We start from the raw sequence: 20,896 nt of genomic DNA on the forward strand, positions 1-20,896 counted from the left end.
GATGGGTGGACTGACACAAGCCACCGCCATCTCATCAATTTCCTTACTAACAGTCCAGCAGGGACTTTCTTTCTAGGGTCTGTTGATGCTTCAAGTGAGATAGCAAATGCGAATATGTTGGCTGACTTGTTGGAGAAGCAAATTGATAAGGTTGGGAAGGAACACGTGGTGCAGATTCTCACTGACAATGGAGCCAACTTCAAGGCAGCAGGGAGGCTTTTAATGGAGAGGATCCCACATCTATTTTGGACACCATGTGCAGCCCATTGCTTGGATTTGTTGTTGGAGGATATTGGGAAGATCAAGGAATTCCACACTTGCATCAACATGGCACAGAAGGTGACCAGATTCATGTACAAGCATGGGAGGGTTCTAGATCTAATGCGAAATAAGATTGGAGGAGATCTTGTGAGGCCAGCTGTAACTCGCTTTGCCACTTCATTTCTCACATTGCCAAGCCTGCATAAGAACAGGAGTGGATTGAGGAATTTAGTGGTTAGTGATGAATGGCATGCTACCAGTTTCTCTACCACTCAAGAAGGCCGGCGAGTTGAGAACATTATCCTTTCAATGCCATTTTGGAATAAAGTGGAATTATGCCTAAGAGCTTCACAACCACTTCTTGTAGCTCTAAGGATAGCAGATGGAGATGAGACACCAGCAGCTCCTGAGATTATGGCAGCCATGGATGTTGCAAAGGCCGCAATCAAGGATTCTTTGCAACGCAAACCAGATTTACTCAAAGAGGTACTAAAATACTATGATAACAGATGGGAAAACCAAATGGAGCAGTAGCTGTATGGAGCAGCCCTATACTTGAACCCAAGCAAGTTCTTTGCCCTAAAGGAAAAGGATAGGAGACAAGCAGGAAGGCTGAGAATCATGTTTAATCAAGTTATGTGGAAGATGGTGACTGATGATGAGGAGCAGAACAAGATAAGCAAGCAAGCAGAAGACTATGAGAGGGCTGAAGGCGAATCCTTCTCACAACCAGGAGCAATAAGAGACAGAGATAGAAAAAATCCTAGTAAGTTCTCTAATAACTATTTCCTTCCCTTTTTTCTAAAAGCAATCAGCAATGAACTAATTAAGTACATTACAGTGCTTTGGTGGGGTGCATATGGTGGCCTCACATATGAGCTCCAATGTTTAGCAAAAAGGATTGTTAGCCTTTGTTGCGCTGCATCTGGATGCGAGCGTAGTTGGAGTGAATTTTCTGCTGTAAGTGCTAGTGTACTACTGCTGAGTAATTAAGTATGGTAGTAAACTAGTAATATTGATATGTGATTCTGCATTATATTTTGTGTAGGTCCATACAAAAAAGAGAAACCGATTAGAGCACCAAAGGTTAAATAAGTTGGTATATGTCAGTTATAACCGCAAGATGGAAAACAGATTTAAAAAAATTAGAGAGCTGGGTTCCAAAGGAAAGATATGCAATCCACTCTTGCTTGATGAATTTCATTGGGAAAATGAATGGGTCAATGAAAATTGTGAACCAGAACCAGTTCAGGAAGGTGGTGGCGATGCTATGACTTGGGCTGTTGTGGATGAGGCTATTGGTGCAACTCAAGGTCTAGAGGGACGTAACTTGCCTAGGGCTGCTGCTACTCGTGCTGCTGTTGCTGCCCCTGTGAGGCGTACTTATGCTAGGAACAGGAAGCGTCCAAGGAACACAGTGACTCTGACACAAGATATTGATGAAGTTGATGATGAAGACCAAGATCAGCATGTAGATTCAGCAATAGCAATGGAGGAGGATGAAGAATCTGCACCAACTGAAACTAGAGATGGACCAACTGGAGATGGAGATGGAGGCTTCACTTTTAATGTTGATTTGCTTAATTAGATGGCTAGTTGCCTACTTTTGTTGGACTGTTAAATTAGATGTCAATGTTTGCGACTGTGTTGAACACTTTAGCAGTTTAGCTTATGTGTACTGAACTTGAACACTTTAGCTTATGTGTACTAAACTTGTTTGCTAAATGCTAGTTATTTGCTACTGCAGCCGTGCTTGCTACTGCAGCAGTGCTGCTGTTGACCTGTGTCAAGATCAAGACTACATTAGTGTTGCTAATTATGGTCTTCTTTGGTATTTTAGGCTTCCAGCAGCAAGTCAACAAAGAAATGGAGTTTGGGACAGGAATATGGACCTCTGGACATGGTAGAAAAGAGAAGAAAACAACTCCCACAAGTAAGTCACCACCTAAACTCAGTAGGAGACAGAGATGCTCTTGATGCTTGCTTTATTGTGTATACTATATAGTATATATAGTAGGTATATATATCCTGATATATAGGACGACCAGGGGTCGACTAGGTTCGACTAATCGTCCTGGTCGACGATTAATCGCGATTAGTCTTCTGGTCGGTCCCATGGCGACTAGGTTCGACTGGACGACTTGAAAACATTGTGTGGCAAAATATGTAGTGAACCTATATGTAGGCGCAAACATACAAACTTATTAAAAAAAAAATCACACTTTCGTAAAAATTTTGAAGCGATACACACTCATAGTGCATCCATATAGAAAAGTTGAGATTCAAACTCAGTCAAGAAAAAATCATGCAAAAATAACAAAATTAGAGTGCATGTGCGCTAACTCTTTAGTCAAAATTAAGATGGTTCGACTTAAGACATGATCAAAATGACTTCTCTATTGAAGTGGGTGAGGTAATGTTTGCCTCATAGGGAAACCTGACCTGTCCCTGTGGTAATGTTTGCCGATGTTATATCGTGCAATCTAAGTTAAACCATGTCATACACAGAAGAAGGCTATCAGAAGTAAAATCCCACAGAAGATGCATGCCTAAATTTCTTGGATATAACTTGAATATGAGAAAATTTTAGCCGCATGAGTTTCGATCTGGGGGGCAGACCTCATGCAACCTTCATCCACCCAGCAATCCAGTTTCGATATATACCAAGTGTTAAAGCAGTTTTATTTCTCACCATGAGAGCAGACAAATGAGATTTTTTTTTTGTTTTTTAATAGGAAAGCTCTGGTGCCAAATCTTACGCAATAATGCAGGTTTGTCAAATCTTGTGGTCAAATGATTCAGCCATTCATAACATCAAACTGCTATTTGACTATGTCTTTAGCAATGCTAATCAAACAGTAATACAAACCAGAGTGGTAAGAGGACTGCAAAACACACTGCGTTTATCATATAAAATGACAAGATAAGCATCACCAAAACAATAGCCTCTTAGCATCGTACAGCAGGCATACCAGGTATGCTTTCATCCCAAGAGTTCGCTATGTTAGCAGCTCAGGAGCCTGTAATTAAAATCTAATGTTTACCACTACAGGGCAGCATTAACAGTTCTTCAATGTAGAGAATGCGATCAATGCAAACATCCTAGACACATGAAACTTGAAGAGCATGGTAATACCGCTTAGGCACGACCTTGTGGCACTTCTTCACTAGATGATGCTTCAGGCACAGAAGCTTCATCATCACTGGATTCTTCTGATACAGCACTTTCCTCAGCGGCAGATCCTTCCAGCTCAAGTGCCTCTACCTCTGCAGCACCGGGCCTAACCTCAGCAACAGTTTCTCCAGATGTAACTTTCGACTGAGGAGTTTCTCCACTATCTGAGTCCAATCCAAGCTCCTTCTCAACCTTCTTCCAACCAGACAGCAAATTCTCTGGGAAAATCTTTTTTACCTCTGCAATAACCTCTTTGGCATCAACCACCCTGCCTCCCTTTGCCAATCCCTCAACCAACCCTTTCATTGTCCTAAAATCTGGCACTTTGCGCCTCTTTAAGCTATCCTTGAAGATGCCCAATCCAGCATCAAAGTCTCCATGGGCACAGACATCTGCTAACATGTGCTTGTATGTGGAAGCATCTGCCGAGCACCCCTTCTCAGCTAGGGAGTGGTAAAGGACCTTGGCATCCTCCAATTTGCCACTCTTGAAATAGCTACACATGAGGAAGTTGTAGGTGATGGTGTTCGGCTTCACTCCAGCCGCTTCCATCTCTGTCATCACCTCCATAACCTCTTCTGGCTTCCCATGGAGGGCGTAATTGAAGGCCTTCACATTATAAGTTGCCACATCGGGTTCACATCCACTCTCTACCATCTCCTTCCACAAGCACTCAGCCTCATTGGTCATCTTATTCTTATACATGTTATCAATCAACGTGGTGTAGATACTGGTGGTCGGCGAGATACCTTGCTCGCGCATTAGATCCAAGGCTTGCTTCGCCTTAGCATCATCGCGGGTCATGCAGTAGGCCTTGACAAGGATGCCATATGATGTGGCATCGGGGGTGATGGAGAACTCCTTGGAGAGCTCAGCGAAGAGGACAGGGACGCGGCTGTAGCGGCGGCATCGTATGAAGGTGGAGAGGAGGGCGTTGAAGGGGAGCGGGGAGATGGGGGCCGGGAGGGACGGCGCAGCGGAGCGGAAGGCGTCGATGGCCTTCTCGGGGAGGTTGGCGGAGGCGTAGCAGCACAGGACGGCGGCGAGGTGGGCCTCGGTGTTGGAAGCGGTGAGATGGGAGGAGAGGAGGGCCTCCGCGTCGGCGAAGCGGCGGGAGCGGGAAAGGCGGCGCGCGGCGAGCGAGAGCGCGTGGCGGGTGGAGGCAGCGGAGATGGACGCCGTGTCGATGGCCTCGAGGATGGAGACCACGCGGTCCGGATCGCGCTCGCGGCGGAGTTGTCGCTTGGCGTCCGACAACGTGATAGCGCCGCCGGTGGTGGTCGGGGTGGTGGTGGAGAGCGCACGGGAGAGGCGGAGGCCGTGGGCGTGGGTGCGGCGGCCGTGACTGAGGAGTGTCGCGAGCGCAGCCATTTTCGTGGGCGGCGACGAGACGAGGGGAACTGGGGGAGGGCTTTGTCAGGGTTTTCTTCGCTAGGTTTTGTGACTAACTTGTGATAGCGCGTGCGGAATGGCCAGTGTTGAGTGTTGGGCCCAATTGAGTCAGCCGAGCCGTGTATCGCGGAATGACTGGTGTTGGGCCTTTTTTTTTTTTTTGAAAAGGGTCATTTGGCCCGGGCTTCTTTGGAGGCTATTGTACTAGCCAGCTCCCACCCTTGGGGCTTAACCGCTTGCTCTATGAGCAGTTCCTCTGTGTTGGGCCAAATTACACAGAAGCAAGCATCCATCACTCACTCTCGACCCTCCCCTCAAAAAAAAAAAAAAAAAAAAACTCACTCTCGACCCTAGCTTCGTCGTAAAAAAAAACCAACGCATCCGCCGCGGCCACCGGTGACATCGCCGGTCGCCGCGTCGCTTCCCTCCACTGGGCCACCACGCAGTACCGCGCACGCTTCGCCTCCTCGAACTCATGCTCCCCGTGGGGCTCCGTGCCTGATGCCGCCATAGCCGAAACCCTGAAGCCCAAAACCTCCCGAAACAGTCATGGATGAGCTCGTGTCGGCGGCGCTGGAGGAGGTGTGCGCGCGCCTCGCGCCGGGGATCCCCGTCGTGGACCTATGGCCGGCGCTCCGCGGCGCGCTCGATGCCACGGGCCTCCCGCTAGGTCCATCAGTCAAGCGCGCCCTGTGGGCTCGCATCCTTGCGCTCCGCGTCGTCAGCCTCGTGGAGGGGGGCGGGGACGGGGTGCCCGTCTCTGCCGGCGACCCCGCGGAGAAGGACTTCGAGGAGGCCGAGCGGCGGGGCATGCGGCTCGTGGCGAGCGCGGGGATCAGGGACAACTTCCTGGGGTTATACGAGCGCAGATTCGCGAAATCAGAGTTCAGTGCCGCCCAGAAGGCGACATTGGAATGTGTTGCGGCAAGCAGGTGCATATCGCAATGGGTTTTGAGCAAATATATGATTGTTACGCCTTCCATTTCAAGTTCATTAATCAGTCTGGGCGTTGGGTATTTGTGACTTGCTAGGAATTGGAAGACTTTCAATATGTAAATCACTTAATTTATATACGATGTTACCTTGCAAGAGAAAATTTATGTTATGTGTACGGATTTTAAAGCCATAGAGCTGCAATTTTAAAGCTACAAATTAGTAGTATTATTGATATTGTCCAACAGAATGGTTATTAGCCTTTCTTGCACTTTTGTATCGTTTCCAATTTATAACCTGTTCACATAATGCGGTATGTTCATATTCAAATTCTTTATCTTGCTTTTAAATATGTTTGTGGTTTCTTACATCATGTTTTCGTTTATAGGACTTCTGGGGTAGCGCAGAGTGAACTTTTCAAAAAATTTAAAATGAAAGGAAATAATTTCTATTTTATTGCAAAGAGTCTTGAATCACAGCGGCTAATAGTTAGACAATCAACTATAATAAAGTTGAAAGACCACGGAGCTGAGAGGGAAGATGCCTCACAGAATAAACATGTTATCAATACCAATTCACTATATCTCTCCCGATATGCCAAGGACTTGAACATGACTTCACAGCAAAGAATTGAGATTACAAAGCCTGAACTACTTGGGAGCAATGAAGAGACCAATGTAGATGCTTTCCAAGAAGATGGAACTTTTGATGTTAACTCCAAGAATGATATATCTATTCATGATTATCTTCCAGCAATGAAAGCCATATGTGATAAACTTGAAGAAGCAAGCGGAAAGGTCAATTTCTCCCACATTTTTCCCCATTGAAGCTATGCTAATTTGCTTTAGATTTTTCTAGTTTGCTAATTTGCTTGATTATTTCCCCTAGGCTCTTGTTGTGTCAGATATAAAAGTCGATCTCGACTACAGGATGGCATATGGGCACAGAGCATGGAGAAACGTAAGCCTCCTTGAAATAAGCTATGGTGTGTTTGGTTTGAGGAATCAACTTTTCCTACCATTCCTCATACTGAGCAAGTAGATTAGGTTTGGATAGTTCATTCAACATTCTGCTCCTCAAACCAAACACCCCAAGTTTACACTATCTCTGTTGGTCCTTTATTTTCATGGTTGTTACTTAGATGACCTATTCCTCAGGTATTGCATAGGCTAAGAGATGCACAACTTGTTGAGACATTTGATGCCGAAGTTGATGATAAGGTGATGCTAATCTCTTGCTATTTCATATTTTCACTTGCTATTTAATGCCACTTTCTAATACTTTTTTGGGGTTCATTCTCTCAGTTCCTGACGCTTCCTGTCGGGATTAAAATGTTAGTTTAAATCTGTAATTAAAAAACTGTTAGGCTTTTAGAAGTGTAGTTTGTCATAGGATTTACAGTAATTTGAGTTACTGTTTATTAGCATGATTCCATAACCCAGTTTACATGCTACTTCAAACATGCATATGTTTTTGGACTGAAGAGGCAATGGTTTGCAATTCCATTTTTGATTAAATATGACTGAGAGTAAACATGGTGCTGGAGCTGAGACTTTGTACATTTCAACCCAAAGACATGGAATGCTTGACTAGAAACCTAAATGAGAAAAAGCATCATCTCACTCATCTTGTCCACCCTTTGAGCTTCCTTCTTTGGCAACAGCTACTTTCGGAGCTGCAACAAATCAGACGCAATATAATGTACATAATCTGGCTGTATCATATACATTCTTAAGCAACAAGCTATAATGTTATTCCATGTTTCAGGTTGTCCGCTGTTTGCGTCTGCTGAAAATTTTTGATCCAAATGAGTTTCAGCCAAAAAGTATAGCCTCAAATTTTAAATTTGTCAAAAAAGGTCAGGCAACTGATCAAATTTTGGAACTTCCATTAGAGAACTGTATATATGATATGATCAGTGCCCAAGGGACAAAAGGTATTACACTTGTTGAGGTACTTCTCTGAACCTTAAATTCGTGCAACTTTATGGTATTATGTGTTTTCGATGATATGCTAGACTGGTGCTTACATTATCCTATTATTGCACTGCTGTTGTGCTTCCTTTCTAGTTATGCATGTCATCGTTACCTAATTTCTTCTTCAATACTTGATTATGGTTGCCTAAAACCAGTTCGAAGATATTTGTTTGTTTGGTTGTGGACTAGTTTCAGCAATAGGTTATTTTATTTAGGGACCTGGAAACATGAATAATTTCTCATGCAAACATACAGCAACTTCCTGGGACAGTAATAACATTGTTACTTGACTCAATAAGACAATATGCTTCCTAGTGGAAAAAATAGATCCATGAGCAAAAGCTCCTGTTGTGAACCCCACAGTGCATTGATGATCAGTATATGGAGAAGCTTGAATACACATCATTATGTGATAGAGATTTTGTTTGCTTATGTCATCTGATGTGGGATGATAGTTTGTTTTTGTTTATCTTAAAATTAGTAACTAATGTCTAATGCAACTTCTGATTAGATTGGCAAACGTCTTGGACTCAACAATTCGAAAAAACTTCATAAACGAGTATCATCCATGCTAAAAAAATTCGACCTAACATGGGAAGCAGAAGTTCCAGACAAGACATCACAGTACCGAATTTGGACTTCAAAAAACTTCTCACTCTACAAAGCTGGTACTGCTCTGCAAACTTTTGAGGCACTATCAGAAGACTCTGATGATTGTTCGGATTTGTGGTCCCTAGTTCCATCTAAAGGTTTGGATACTTTGGAATCATCTAGTTCACATGGAAAACTACTCTTGCTTGAAGAAGAGAACCATGACGAACCAGTTGGACATCATATCCAGAACAACCTTGATGCTTCTGCTGTAGTTTCTCAGTTAGTTGAAGAAGGTACAATGACCTATATTTGCGTAATTTATCTCTTCATTTTGTTAAGGTTCTGTGATTAATATCTCTGGGGATTGCCATGCTGCAGTAAGAGCTCGCAGTTTCTGTACTGTCTATAAACTGTGCCATGCTTTGACTTTAAGATCACTAGTAGATCCATAGAGCTTTATGCTTTTTCGAAGCATATATCTGATTAATACATCTATAGCTGGGCAATATAATCTGTTTCAAATCCTGCATATGCTTTTCCTCAAAGAGTCCTATTTAAATCACGAAGGGCACTCTTTGGTTGGTTTCTAGATTCACAAGTTTAGAAGTTTTTCAGCTAAGGGTGGTTATTAGTTCTAATTTTTTTCAAGTAATACCGTGCCTTGATTTTGCGGGCTACTACTTCTCTAGTTCTTGTGTATCGTTAAGTTTCTTCGTATGGGATTAGTTAATCTTTTCCTTGGCAAACTAGCAAGCTATATGTTTAGGTTGCAAGCAAATTGCTACTCAACTCAATGTAAATGATCACGTGCTTTTCTTTAGATAAAGTTGCTTTGGGTCAGAGGAGGAGGTGTCGGTGCTGTCCATTAACTTCTGATGATCAACGCCATAGAAGGATTCTACACATGTTAAAGGTTGCTTCCCAAGTATTTGTCAAGTGAGATTCTTTGCATAGATCTATCAAATGCAGATGTGTATGTAATTTAATATTTGTGACAGTTCAATACTGGATGTCATGGCATGGAATTTACTCTATATTTGATGCAGTACCTGTTCCATATTTCATTTGCGTGTATGCAACCTGTCATGTGCTGGTCTTATTATCTTATTATTATCTATTGATTTTGCTGTTACTTGTTTACTTCCAGTGTTTGTAATTTGGAATTGCAGAAACGGGTCAGTTTTTTTCCCGGGTGTGTTGGCTTTAGGCCAGTATGCTTTTTAATGGGGGTGGGGGTGACCCTCTATGATTCAAGATAAGCATCCCTGGTTTTTGCATATGGCATAGTGATATGGTACCGATAGTTACTCTAGCATTTCATATTTTTCTTCCAGATAAAACTCTTTTGAATGTAGTCTACCATGTTGTATTTTTTTCCATATTAAACTATTTTGATTGTTTATATTTCTTCAAAGGGTTAGGCAGTGTATATTTGTAGTCAGCATGACCTGTGAGACAAGCCTATTTTCAAATATATGTTATTCAAAATCTGTGCAGTCAAAGCCTCTGATTGTAACAAAACTAACTAAATAAACTGTATGAGTTGGTAGTTTGGAAAACTACCAGTGTATTCATTAAGTATTTTTTAGCAATATAACAGTTTATACAATTCTACTATCATTTTCATATATAATAATTTTCAAAGTGGCATATTGTAGACCACCTGATATATTTTTTAATGGAGCGAGTGATAGTTACTACTTAGATAATTCTTTTTTAATCCTAGTCAGAGTTAGTAACAGCAACTTTCAGCTTCCAACATTTTCCTTTTTTTGTGTGTTCATGTTCATGCTAGCCTTTGGGTGCCTTTAGCATGTCTAGTTGTATTTGATCATTCTGTTTGCCTTGGTGGAGTTACATAAATGGTTAGAACGTCTTGAAAAAAAGGAAGGAAAAATAATGGATAGGAAGACATTGACTCGCACGTTGAATAAGCTTCAGCAAGAGGGAAGCTGTAAATGTATCAAAGTCAGTGTTCCCTTGGTCACAAACTATACTCGCAGTCGTCTCATTGATGTAATACTGCATTCTTCTGTTGGAGACTTGTCACCAGAACTTGTGGATCAATTTAGGATCAGACAAAGGAACTTTGACACTCAATCTTGGGCAGGTGCAGCAGCTAAAGTGAAGCAAAATCAACATATGACTGCCATACCTATGTATGCAAATGGATTCATAGGTGCAAAGATGATTCGAGCAAAGTTATTGCATAAATTTCTGTGGGCTTATGTCAATTCTTTGCCAAATTGGTGCAATGCGTTTGGTTGCGCCAAAGAAGGGCATTATGATAAGAGCCTTAATCAATCATGCCTGTTATTTTCTATGGAAGAAGCTATGAAAGAAATGCCCCTTGAACTCTTTCTACAAGTTGTTGGGTCAGCAAAGAAGATTGATAACATGAAAACTTGTTGTAGGCTTGGAAAAACACTTTCAGAAATACCTACCAAGGAATACAATCAGCTCATGGATACTCATGCCTATGGTCGACTCTCACGTTTAGTAAATATTTTGGACAAGGTCAAGGTAATGTACTTGATATTCTTTTCTAATATTTGTAGTTAACCTTGTGAGAACCTACAACTTAGGTGTGCTCCTAAAAACTATTACTGAACATTAATCTTAAAGGCTATTTAGTAATTGCTAATTTGCTAATCTTGGTACATATGTTCGATACTTGCTACATTGTTCAATAATCAATACTTAATCGCATAGGCGACTATTGTTGCAACAAACTGATCACTTTAGCTATGTTTCGCAGCTGGTTCAGTTTGCAAAAGAATTCTTAGAAGATGCTGGTGTACCGTCAAATGCCATGTTTACACATTCGATGGAGCTCAGGCCTTACATTGAAGAACCTATACCTAAAATTCTTCCATCTTCCCAACTGAACAATCATCGGAAAATTCGGCATGATTTTGTACTTTCAAAGCACGAGTTTGTTGATTCATATTGGGAAACACTAGAGTGCTGTTATTTAACAGCTGGCTTGGCTGACCCGTTGAGTGCCTTCCCTGGCAGTTCTGTCCCTGAGGTTTGTCACATCTGCTGTACATCATTGACGCATAGGATTATCACCTACCACCCTCCCTCCATGTTGAATAAATGTACTTAGCGCCTGTTTGTTTTCCCCCCAACTTACATAAACTAGCTTCTAGGTCATTGGCAGTACGGTAAGAAACACCACTCTAGATGCCGAAATAAGTTTCCCACGTTTGTGTCTACCATGCTGCCCTTGGGCCATAAGCTATCTTATATAAGTCCAGATGGAAACAAACATACTCTTAGAATTTGAATTGTCAAATTCCTCAATTTTGAATGCTAATATAGCCGTGATAACTATTTATATTGACAACTATGAAAAATAGTGACTTGGATTTGGCATGAGAATATTTCATAATATACATATTTTATTCGTTTAACTTGCATATCATTATAAACCACTTGATGGAAAAATACTTATTGGAGATTCTTATCCAAAACATTATATTCGTGAACCTGGAAGTACCTTTGTACTTGTCATTTTTATTTAATCCCTTTTTGTACTAAAGATTTTTTTATGTATTTCTATGGTGTTATCAAAATTTGTTGTCTGGACAAATTGCATAGTGTTGTTTGTTTCCACTTAAAATATGCTTCACTAATCATTATCTTCATATTTCTGCACTTGATATTAATTCTTCGTTTCCTCCTATTGTTTTAACTGAGCTGTGCATTTTTGTTGTGGGGTTGGATAGGTGTGTTTTATGGGATAACATAGCCTCATTTCCCTGGAGATGTGATGGAGAACTAAGTAAAAATGGCACCAAGAAGGATGAATAGAGAAGTGGTATCAAATTAATTTCTTAATTGTTTTATATGTGGGCCACTATCGCTCCTTATATATAGAGATGGATGGCTGTAACGAATAAATCTTAAGTTCTTAACCATTAAAGCAACTCTTATCTCAAGAAATCAATCCTATGTTACTGAACTTGACTTAGGCGAATAACAAGCATCCTAATCTGACTAGCTTACTCAGCTCGGGCCACGCTGCCCCGCCTGTGGAGCCCAGCATAAGTGTGGTCTTACATAATGTTGCGTTTAAATGGGTGACTCTGGCCTGTATCTTTGGTGGTTCACAGCCTCCCGCTTCTGCCAGCTGGGTTTGTTTCAGTACCACACGCCTGCTTCTGCAGTTGCTTTTAATTGATAGTTATTTTTGATGAGCAACTGCTGCAGTGCTGTTTTTTTTTTCTTGAAAACGCAGGAGAGCTGCGTATCATTATATTAAGAAGAAAGGAAAAAAAAGGATAAGAACCCTCAGGAAAGTCACATACCCACACCACTCAGGCACTCAGATTACAAAGAAAAATGCGCGCGCGCCCTTTTACAAGAGAAAAAAAATCTACCACGACCTGAACTTAACTCTCTCTTGGGACAAGGGCAAGGATGTAATTTGTGCCTTGCACCCCAGCCAGCCCCCAATAGTGCAGCTCCTCGCTAGCTGCTGCAGTGCTGTTGCCAGAAGTCTCACTACTGTTAGAGCTATTTGAGTCACTAATGGTGTGTTTGGTTTGAGGAATGGAGTGATCCATCATCTTCTCACTCACTTTGCTGTTTGGTTTGTGGGATGGATGGGTTGATCCATCACCAGTTCATCCCCCAGAAGCCAATAATTAGTATAAGCATGAGGAATTGAGCCATCCAAGTCTGATTCCACCAAAATCATTGGATGAACTCATAATGCACTACCTCATCTAGAATAGGGTGGTTCCTCAAACCAAGGTTCTAAAAGACGCTAGGCGCTAGGCAGACGCTAGGCCGCTTCCTAGCGCCTGGATGGATTAAACGTAGATTAAACGTGATTAAGCGTTTGTGCTTTTTTTATTTGTTTTAATTTTTTTTTTCTGGCAACACGCATGACTCAGATTAGATTCCCAACTTCCATCTCAAAAGACATTGTAATACATTCAGGCAATTCTGATTCCAATTCTTGCAAAATTGTAAAGAAGTGGTGAAGGGACTTGTAATTTTGATCCCCACACGTCATGTTTCCCTTTTCCCTGGCTCTTCCGCATGCTTTTTTGCTGCCCGCCAGCCCGTGCGGTCACAGATAGCCCACCAAGCCAGCCATGCCATCCCTTTTTTTCGCGTTTCTGCACTACTTAAGCACTGCCTTATGCCTACATGCACCACCTAGACGTGTCCAGAGTTTTATTGGACGCCCAGGCACTAAACAAGACGCTAGGGGTCTGTTTCAGGTTTAATCGAGAGTAAACGTAAGTTTACTTATGTTTTTTAGAAACATGCCTCAAACCAAACAACCCGTAATTTCCTGAATCTTAATACTTGTATCTGCTCTATTTCTTGTTTGTACCTTTTGACTTATATTGGCAGATCTGCAGCTGCAAGCACTTTATTGTTTGTTACTTGTCAGAATCATTACACTATCTATTACTGAAGCCTTAAAACTCTTGCAGAGACCAGAATAAACTTCCTTTTTCTAAAAAAATTACTGAAGCCTTGTTACTTGTCGGAGTTTTTCTATTATTACTGAAGCCCATTATACCCACTGGAAACTGTATTAGCTGGAAGTGGCTATCTGTCTAGCTCTCTTAGATCAGAGCTTTTATTTACATTGTTTTGGATACTATATGACATTCTGTCCCATATAGGTTTCGCATCCTCGTTCATGGAGTACACTAGTCATGACTACTGAGCAACAACTGGAATTGCAACAGCGTATTATGAATGTCAGTGAGAAGGGGAAAATTCCTTTTAAAGACTCTGTTAGAATAGCAAGAGAATTGAATCTCTCTGTAGAGCAGGTATGTGTTTAGATTTTCCTCTGTTATCATTTATTGATCTGAAGTACTATATTTATTTGATCTCATTTTGCATTTCTGTATTTCTTTAGCTTGCATTTTTAACTCTATGCTATCACAGGTTCAGGGTTTGAACATAAGTAGCATGCAGTGCATTGTTTTAACATGCAAAATGGTTCATTTGTCACCATCTTGGAGTGCTTGTTTTAAGCATGTGAGGCATAATGTGCTACTTTGCATTATTGGCTTGATTGTGTCATTATCCTGTGATCTCCCCCTTCTAGATGCTTCCCTACTCTCTGTCATGGGGTTGTGATGGATAAGGGAGCACCTTATCTGACATATTTACACAACACATGCTGCAAAAGGTTGAGAGAGAGAGAGAGAGAGAGAGAGAGAGAGAGAGATGGTATATTTAGCGAAACAGTTCTTGCTACACCCTACAGCGTAGGGGTACATGGGGCAAATAAGGAATATAAGGGCAAGGTGAATCCTCTGATTTAGCCTGATTGAGTGAACAATATGCAACATGAATGATATGTGCTTGGTTTAGTTAGTGGATACAAACTCTGATGATATACATTAGAGTGCGTGCAATACTTGGAGCAAGATGTTATAGTGTAGCTTGGAGATCTCTCTCTGATCTTCGAGCTCCACCAGATACATGTCGCAGAAGGATGGCAGTACTATTGAAAACAAACGAAAAGATAAGAGGAGCTGTCATGTGTATATGTAACCTTCTTGTGAAACGGTATGCTAGATATCTTGAAAAGGAAAGGAGATTGAAAAGGAGAAGATTGTTTCCCCAGATTTCAGAAAGTAGTCACGAAAACAGTTTGGATTCAGATTGTGAGCAATTCAATTGGGATGACTTTGAAGTTCCGGAGATAAAGAGTGCACTTAATGAAGTCCTTGAATTAATTCAAACAGAAAAAGTAGATCAGACCAAGAGAATTGGGCCTGTGAATCAAAAGAATATTAATAATGATAATGATGTCACAAAGGACACAATATGTTCACAGGAACTGCTGGTAAGTAATTTCTACATTTAACATAAATTATACACTCTAAATCTGGAGATATACACATGGGAGTAACTACACCCTAGGAGTAGGAAATATTTTCCATATATATATATATTATATATATATATTATATATATATATATTATATATATATATATTATATATATATATATATATATATATATATATATATATATTATATATATATTTGTCACGGTCACAGTACAAACGCTAGCGATCGCGCGTAACGGACCCGGCAGGCGCGCGACGACCGTAACATCTGATGGGACAGTAGGATTATGGGCTTATGGCGGGTTAGAATCTATGCTAGTGACGGCTTTATACGGTATCTGCGCAAGCACGAAACCGTATCACTATAGCTTTAAAATATGAAGTAGTTCCGGTAGCCCAGAATATAATCCCGACACCTCACACCACGCACAGACAAGCTGATTGGCTTAATGATGAGCTCGAGCAGAGTAATGGTTTGTGCCATGGTGTTCGCTCTGGCGTGCTTGGCGTTGCCAGCCATGCCACCTGCATCCGCAAATGACGGAGGGATACTGTATGTCCCGTCCGCTGCCACCATAGCTAGTCACTGCCCCTCCAGCTGCGGGGACATCGACATCACCTACCCCTTCGGCATAGGAGCCGTCTGCTTCCGACAAGATTACTTACATTTATGGTTCCTCGGTATACATCCCAGCTATGTTCTTCAACAGTAGCTTGGAAGAATCTGGTACGAACACCCACAATATATCTTGGAATGCCCCCGCCAAGGGTATTACTATCGCCGGTTATTATAATACTTTCTTCTTCCTTGGCTGCGATTTCGATGTTGACTTGTTCGATTATGTAAGGAACCCTATCGGCTCCTGCATGAGCAGGTGCCACGGCAAGGTATTGCCGAATCAAGGGCCTTGCAATGGGTTTGGTTGCTGTTCCATCATTCTACAAAACGACATCTCAGGCTTTCAAGTAGTAATTGTTCGGGCTGGTAATATGGCAGGACAGTCAGATCCTCTGCACCCTGGCATCATGGCTTTCATATCAGCAGGAGGTTACATGTCCAATGCGACTGATCTTTTCTCAAGTTGGACAAATGCAAGCAAGATAGAGGACAAATGCAAGCAAGATAGACAAGCTGATTGGCTTAATGATGAGGCTTGGCGTTGCCGGCCATGCCACCTGCATCCCCAAATGACGGAGGGATACTGTATGTCCCGTCCGCTGCCACCATAGCTAGTCACTGCCCCTCCAGCTGCGGGGACATCAACATCTCCTACCCCTTCGGCATAGGGGCCGGCTGCTTCCGACAAGGCTTCCAGTTCGAGCTTACTTGCAACCACAACACTCAACCTCCAAAGTTATTTCTGGGTAACAGCACAATCCAAGGTAACCATCCCAGCTATGTTCTTCAACAGTAGCTTGGCAGAATCTGGTACGAACACCCACAATATATCTTGGAATGCCCCCGCTAAGGGTATTACTATCCCCGGTTATAACACTTTCTTCTTCCTTGGCTGCGATTTTGATGTTGACTTGTTTGACTCTGTGAGGAACCCTATCGGCTGCTGCATGAGCAGGTGCCACGGCAAGGTATTGCCGAATCAAGGGCCTTGCTTTGGGGTTGGTTGCTGTTCCATCATTCTACAAAACGACATCTCAGGCTTTCAAGGAACAATTGTTCGGGCTGGTAATATGGCAGCACAGTCAGATCCTCTGCACCCTGGCATCATGGCTTTCATGTCGGATGATGGAGATTATTACACGCATAATGCGATTGATCTTTTCTCAAGTTGGACAAATGCAAGCAAGATTTATGACACTGAACTTGAGGTTGCCATCATGGACCAACCAAGCTCCAAAATCGCGCAGATGAACAAGGCAAGCTATGCTTGTGCCACCGGCAGCTATTGCAGAGATGAGTCATATGGAGGTTACAGCTGCCACTGCTACAATGGTTATTCCACAGCCAATGCTTACCTTTCCGAAGGATGCATGCAAGGTGCTCCCTGCTTGCTTTTCTCTAAAAAAAAGAAAATATTTAACATTTTATCTTCTTATTCTTACTCTTATCAATCTATTGTTATGAAGCAGATTACAAACCCAAGCCTAAAGAACACTATCAGAGGTCATGTGGGAACATGTCCATTCCCTTCCCTTTCGGGCTTGGAGAAGATTGTTTCGGAAACGAAAGGTTCGAACTTATTTGTACAGACACAAATGAGACGCTTTTTAGCACAGCACATACACAGTATCACGTGACTGGTCTGTCAATAGAAGACGGGACTCTGACGGTTAGCAATATGCTAAACAATGCTAGCTCCGGGAAAGAAGTAATAATAGCTCAGGCCACCGAAAGTGGAGACGTGTACATGGACGGCCCTGTGGAAGACGAATTTGATTTTTCTATGGAATATGACATTGTTATTATGCGATGGGCAGTTACAAATTCATCTTGTGAACAAGCTATGCATGGGAATAGAAGTAAGTATGCATGCCGCAGTGGAAACAGTGATTGCAAAAACGTGATCCATGGGAAAACATTTATGGGATATCGTTGCAAGTGTTCTACTGGCTACACAGGAAATCCATACATACAGGACGGCTGTACAGGTACATCAGCTAACCAACGAAATCTTCTTTTAGGTAAGCCATAGCATACAAAACTCCCTTGAAATTATAATTTGTAAACGTTAACATGATTTCATAACAACAACAGATGCATATAGGTATTGCAATTGGAACTGGTTGTGGCCTTGGCTCCATATTTATTGGATTTGGGGTAATTCTACTTGCCAATAAGTGGAAGAAAGGCATCCAAAAGAGACTTCATTCCAAAAATCAAGGTCTGTGGCATTGGAACAGATGCATATAGGTATTGCAATTGGAACTAGCTGTGGCATTGGATCCATATTTATTGCCTTGGGTATAATTATAATTGTCAATAAGTGGAAAAAAGGCATCCAAAGTAGAATCCGACGAGCATACTTCAAGAAAAATCAAGGTCTGTTATTGGAGCAACTAATCTCAGAAGAAAGTGCTATAAGCAAAACAAAGATATTCTCATTGGAGGAACTAGGGGAGGCGACCAATAATTTTGATGCTACCCGTGTTCTTGGTCGTGGAGGACATGAAACAGTTTATAAAGGGATTCTATCAGACCAACGTTTGGTGGCCATAGAAAATTCGAAAATAGTGGAGCAAACAGAGGAAGGGCGGGCCTGGTGCAAGCGGTAGAGTCTTACCGCCTGTGACCGGAAGGTCCCGGGTTCGAGTCGCGGTCTCCTCGCATTGCACAGGTGAGGGTAAGGCTTGCCACTGACACCCTTCCCCAGACCCCGCACAGAGCGGGAGCTCTCTGCACTGGGTACGTCCTTTTTTTGGTGGAGCAAACAGAGATAGACCAATTTATCAATGAAGTTGTCATTTTGTCCCAAATCATCCATCGTAATGTGGTAAAACTATTTGGTTGTTGCCTAGAAGATGAAGTTCCCTTGCTTGTCTATGAGTTTATTTCAAATGGCACTCTGTATGAACTTCTTCACACGGATACTACAGTAAAATGCTTGCTTTCATGGGATGATCGCCTGAGGATTGCAGTGGAAGCATCCGGGGCTCTGGCTTATCTACACTCAGCAGCTACAATGCCAATTTTTCACAGAGATGTCAAGTCTTCAAATATACTCTTGGATGACAACTTCACCACAAAGGTTTCAGATTTTGGTGCTTCAAGATCTCTTTCACTTGATGAGACCCATGTGGTGACAATTGTTCAAGGAACATTTGGTTACTTGGATCCAGAGTATTATCATACCGGTCAACTAACGGAGAAGAGTGATGTATACAGTTTTGGAGTAATACTTGTGGAACTCTTGACAAGAAAGAAGTCAATTTTTATTAATGATTTAGGTGCAAAGCAAAGCTTGTCGCATTTCTTCATTGAAGGACTTCACCAAGGGTCTCTTATTGAAACAATGGATACTAAAGTTGTGGAAAAGCAGACCAGGAAGAGATTAGTGAAATTGCCCCACTTGCAGAAGCATGCTTAAGGGTAAAAGGAGGAGAGCGACCGTCTATGAAAGAAGTGGAGATGAGGTTGCAATTCTTAAGAACAATGAGGCTGAGAAAAAGACATCATTTACCCGAAAAAGATGGAGATATTGAGCCTTTGCTATGTGGAAAATCTAAGAACTCACTTAAACATATCGATCTTATTAATGCTGCACATACACCACCTCAAGAGACCTCGAGATGCTACAGTTTGGAGCAAGAATATGTATCTTCGTTTAGGCGACGCTAACTACATTTGCGCTAGATAATAAAGGGCTTTGCTTAGATACTAATGCATTTGAGATATAATATATTTCGGGGAAGCTATGTTATATTTAGCATATTTGGATGAGATTGTATCTCATAGATGTGTTTTATGTGTATGCACAAGATATTGTAGACCACATCGCTTGTATACCTCCGTATTTATTTAGATGCATATAACATCAAGTCACTGTATTAAAGATAAGGTTGTTTCAGAAAATACAAAATAGTCATGGCTGTCGATGAGTCCAATGATAATTTGATCAGTTGCCAATGGCTTAATCAGTGGTTCCAGTAGCCATCTGACTAATGCATGATTTCAACTGCAACATGCTGCTGCACTTCTTTCTTTCTTTTTTGCCAATTATTAGCATGACTAATGTTAATTGACACTCCGGACAACAGGAACTCACTCTTCCCTTCAATGTCCTTTCAGGACAGTATCAATAGCACGGTCGATATGCATTCAACACAGAACTTCGTAACTGTATTTGCAGATATGAAATACAACTCCATGTCTCTATCCTACAGATGCAACTGATCTGCATATGGAAAATTCGAATTAGCTTCACGCATTTTAGACTTCTAATAATTCTGTAACATTGTGAGCGCACGTGGACTAGTACCTATCTTCAACCAACTATCCGTAATAGACTAAGAGTTGAAGCAATACGTTCCATTGAAAATGACCATGTGGCAAGGGAGCCTACCAATTCGAAGAGACAACAGTAGCCAAGGCCACGGGGGACGCATCAACCGGCTGCTCGTGCTGGCCTGCTGGGAGTGACGGGCACGAGCCTGGGCCACGAGTATGCGCGAGAGAATCTGTAGGAGGAGCGACGGGCCGATGTCCTGCAGCTAAGGTGTACACTAGGTCGACGTCTCCCCACCAGGTAGGACGTGGCAGCGTGGCGACGTCGTGTTAAGTGTTTCAGGTGTTCCAGACTTATGTTTCAAGTGTTTGATCTGGATGTTGTAAAAGTATATCTGAGATGTTGCATTTGTTGCAATGATAATATACACATGTTAAGCGTATATTTTCAAATATTTTAGGTGTTTTAGACGTACGTTTAAAGTGTTTGATCTAGATGTAGCAAAGTAGATATGGGTGTTGCATATACATGCATGTTGCAAGAGTATGTTTAAGTGTTTCAGGTGTTTTATACGTATGTTGTAAGTGTTTTATCTGGATGTTACATATGTTTTGCAATGGCTACACATGTGTTTTTCAAGTGTTTTAGGTGTTTTGTAAGTGTTTCACACGTATGCTGCATGTGTTTCGGCTGCAGAAGTAATCTTATGTTGCACATGTTGCAACGGGACCCGCCTACTGTAGCTGGTGGGGTGCTATGCATGCGCGTAGGAAGCGGAGGGGGGGGGGGGGGGGGGGGGGGGTTGTGGAGGCAAGGGCGTGGG

At 42.1% G+C, this 20,896-nt stretch overlaps 2 protein-coding genes and 1 pseudogene across 9 annotated transcripts; 2 read left to right on the top strand and 1 right to left on the bottom strand.

Moving 5' to 3' along the window:
* Positions 1 to 3,147: 3,147 nt before the first annotated feature.
* Positions 3,148 to 4,840, bottom strand: LOC136467309 (pentatricopeptide repeat-containing protein At2g18520, mitochondrial-like). The gene has a single exon (XM_066465959.1). The coding sequence runs from the start codon at positions 4,805 to 4,807 to the stop codon at positions 3,401 to 3,403; it is 1,407 nt and encodes a 468-aa protein (XP_066322056.1). The 5' UTR covers positions 4,808 to 4,840; the 3' UTR covers positions 3,148 to 3,400.
* Positions 4,841 to 5,181: 341 nt separating this feature from the next.
* Positions 5,182 to 20,566, top strand: LOC136467307 (uncharacterized). 8 transcript variants are annotated; one of them, XR_010761552.1, is made up of 11 exons: positions 5,182 to 5,760; positions 6,150 to 6,558; positions 6,650 to 6,721; positions 6,919 to 6,981; positions 7,529 to 7,714; positions 8,249 to 8,624; positions 9,153 to 9,267; positions 10,746 to 10,854; positions 11,090 to 11,362; positions 12,066 to 12,157; positions 13,986 to 14,101. XR_010761552.1 is itself a non-coding variant. In XM_066465955.1 (11 exons), the coding sequence occupies exons 1-11, from the start codon at positions 5,378 to 5,380 to the stop codon at positions 20,019 to 20,021; spliced, it is 2,244 nt and encodes a 747-aa protein (XP_066322052.1). In that variant the 5' UTR covers positions 5,182 to 5,377; the 3' UTR covers positions 20,022 to 20,566. The 8 variants fall into 8 exon arrangements, 7 of the variants coding, with proteins under 7 accessions (XP_066322052.1, XP_066322054.1, XP_066322049.1 ...); XM_066465955.1 differs by lacking the exon at positions 12,066 to 12,157 and adding an exon at positions 19,917 to 20,566 and having other exon boundaries at positions 13,986 to 14,138; XM_066465957.1 differs by lacking the exon at positions 12,066 to 12,157 and adding an exon at positions 19,886 to 19,970 and having other exon boundaries at positions 13,986 to 14,138.
* On the top strand, positions 16,862 to 19,738 carry LOC136462249 (wall-associated receptor kinase 5-like; annotated as a pseudogene).
* Positions 20,567 to 20,896: the final 330 nt, after the last annotated feature.

Source organism: Miscanthus floridulus, chromosome 7, assembly GCF_019320115.1.
Source record: "Miscanthus floridulus cultivar M001 chromosome 7, ASM1932011v1, whole genome shotgun sequence".
NCBI classification, from domain to species: domain Eukaryota; kingdom Viridiplantae; phylum Streptophyta; class Magnoliopsida; order Poales; family Poaceae; genus Miscanthus; species Miscanthus floridulus.

What these genes read in the sequence shown, in the direction of transcription:
- LOC136467309 (XM_066465959.1), bottom strand. Translation starts at nt 4,807, where the DNA reads ATGGCTGCGCTCGCGACACTCCTCAGTCACGGCCGCCGCACCCACGCC.
- LOC136467307 (XM_066465952.1), top strand. Translation starts at nt 5,378, where the DNA reads ATGGATGAGCTCGTGTCGGCGGCGCTGGAGGAGGTGTGCGCGCGCCTC. An exon ending in GGCACAGAGCATGGAGAAAC is followed by an intron (nt 6,722 to 6,918) that starts GTAAGCCTCCTT and finishes CCTATTCCTCAG; the next exon opens with GTATTGCATAGGCTAAGAGA. An exon ending in CTGGCAGTTCTGTCCCTGAG is followed by an intron (nt 11,363 to 13,985) that starts GTTTGTCACATC and finishes TGTCCCATATAG; the next exon opens with GTTTCGCATCCTCGTTCATG.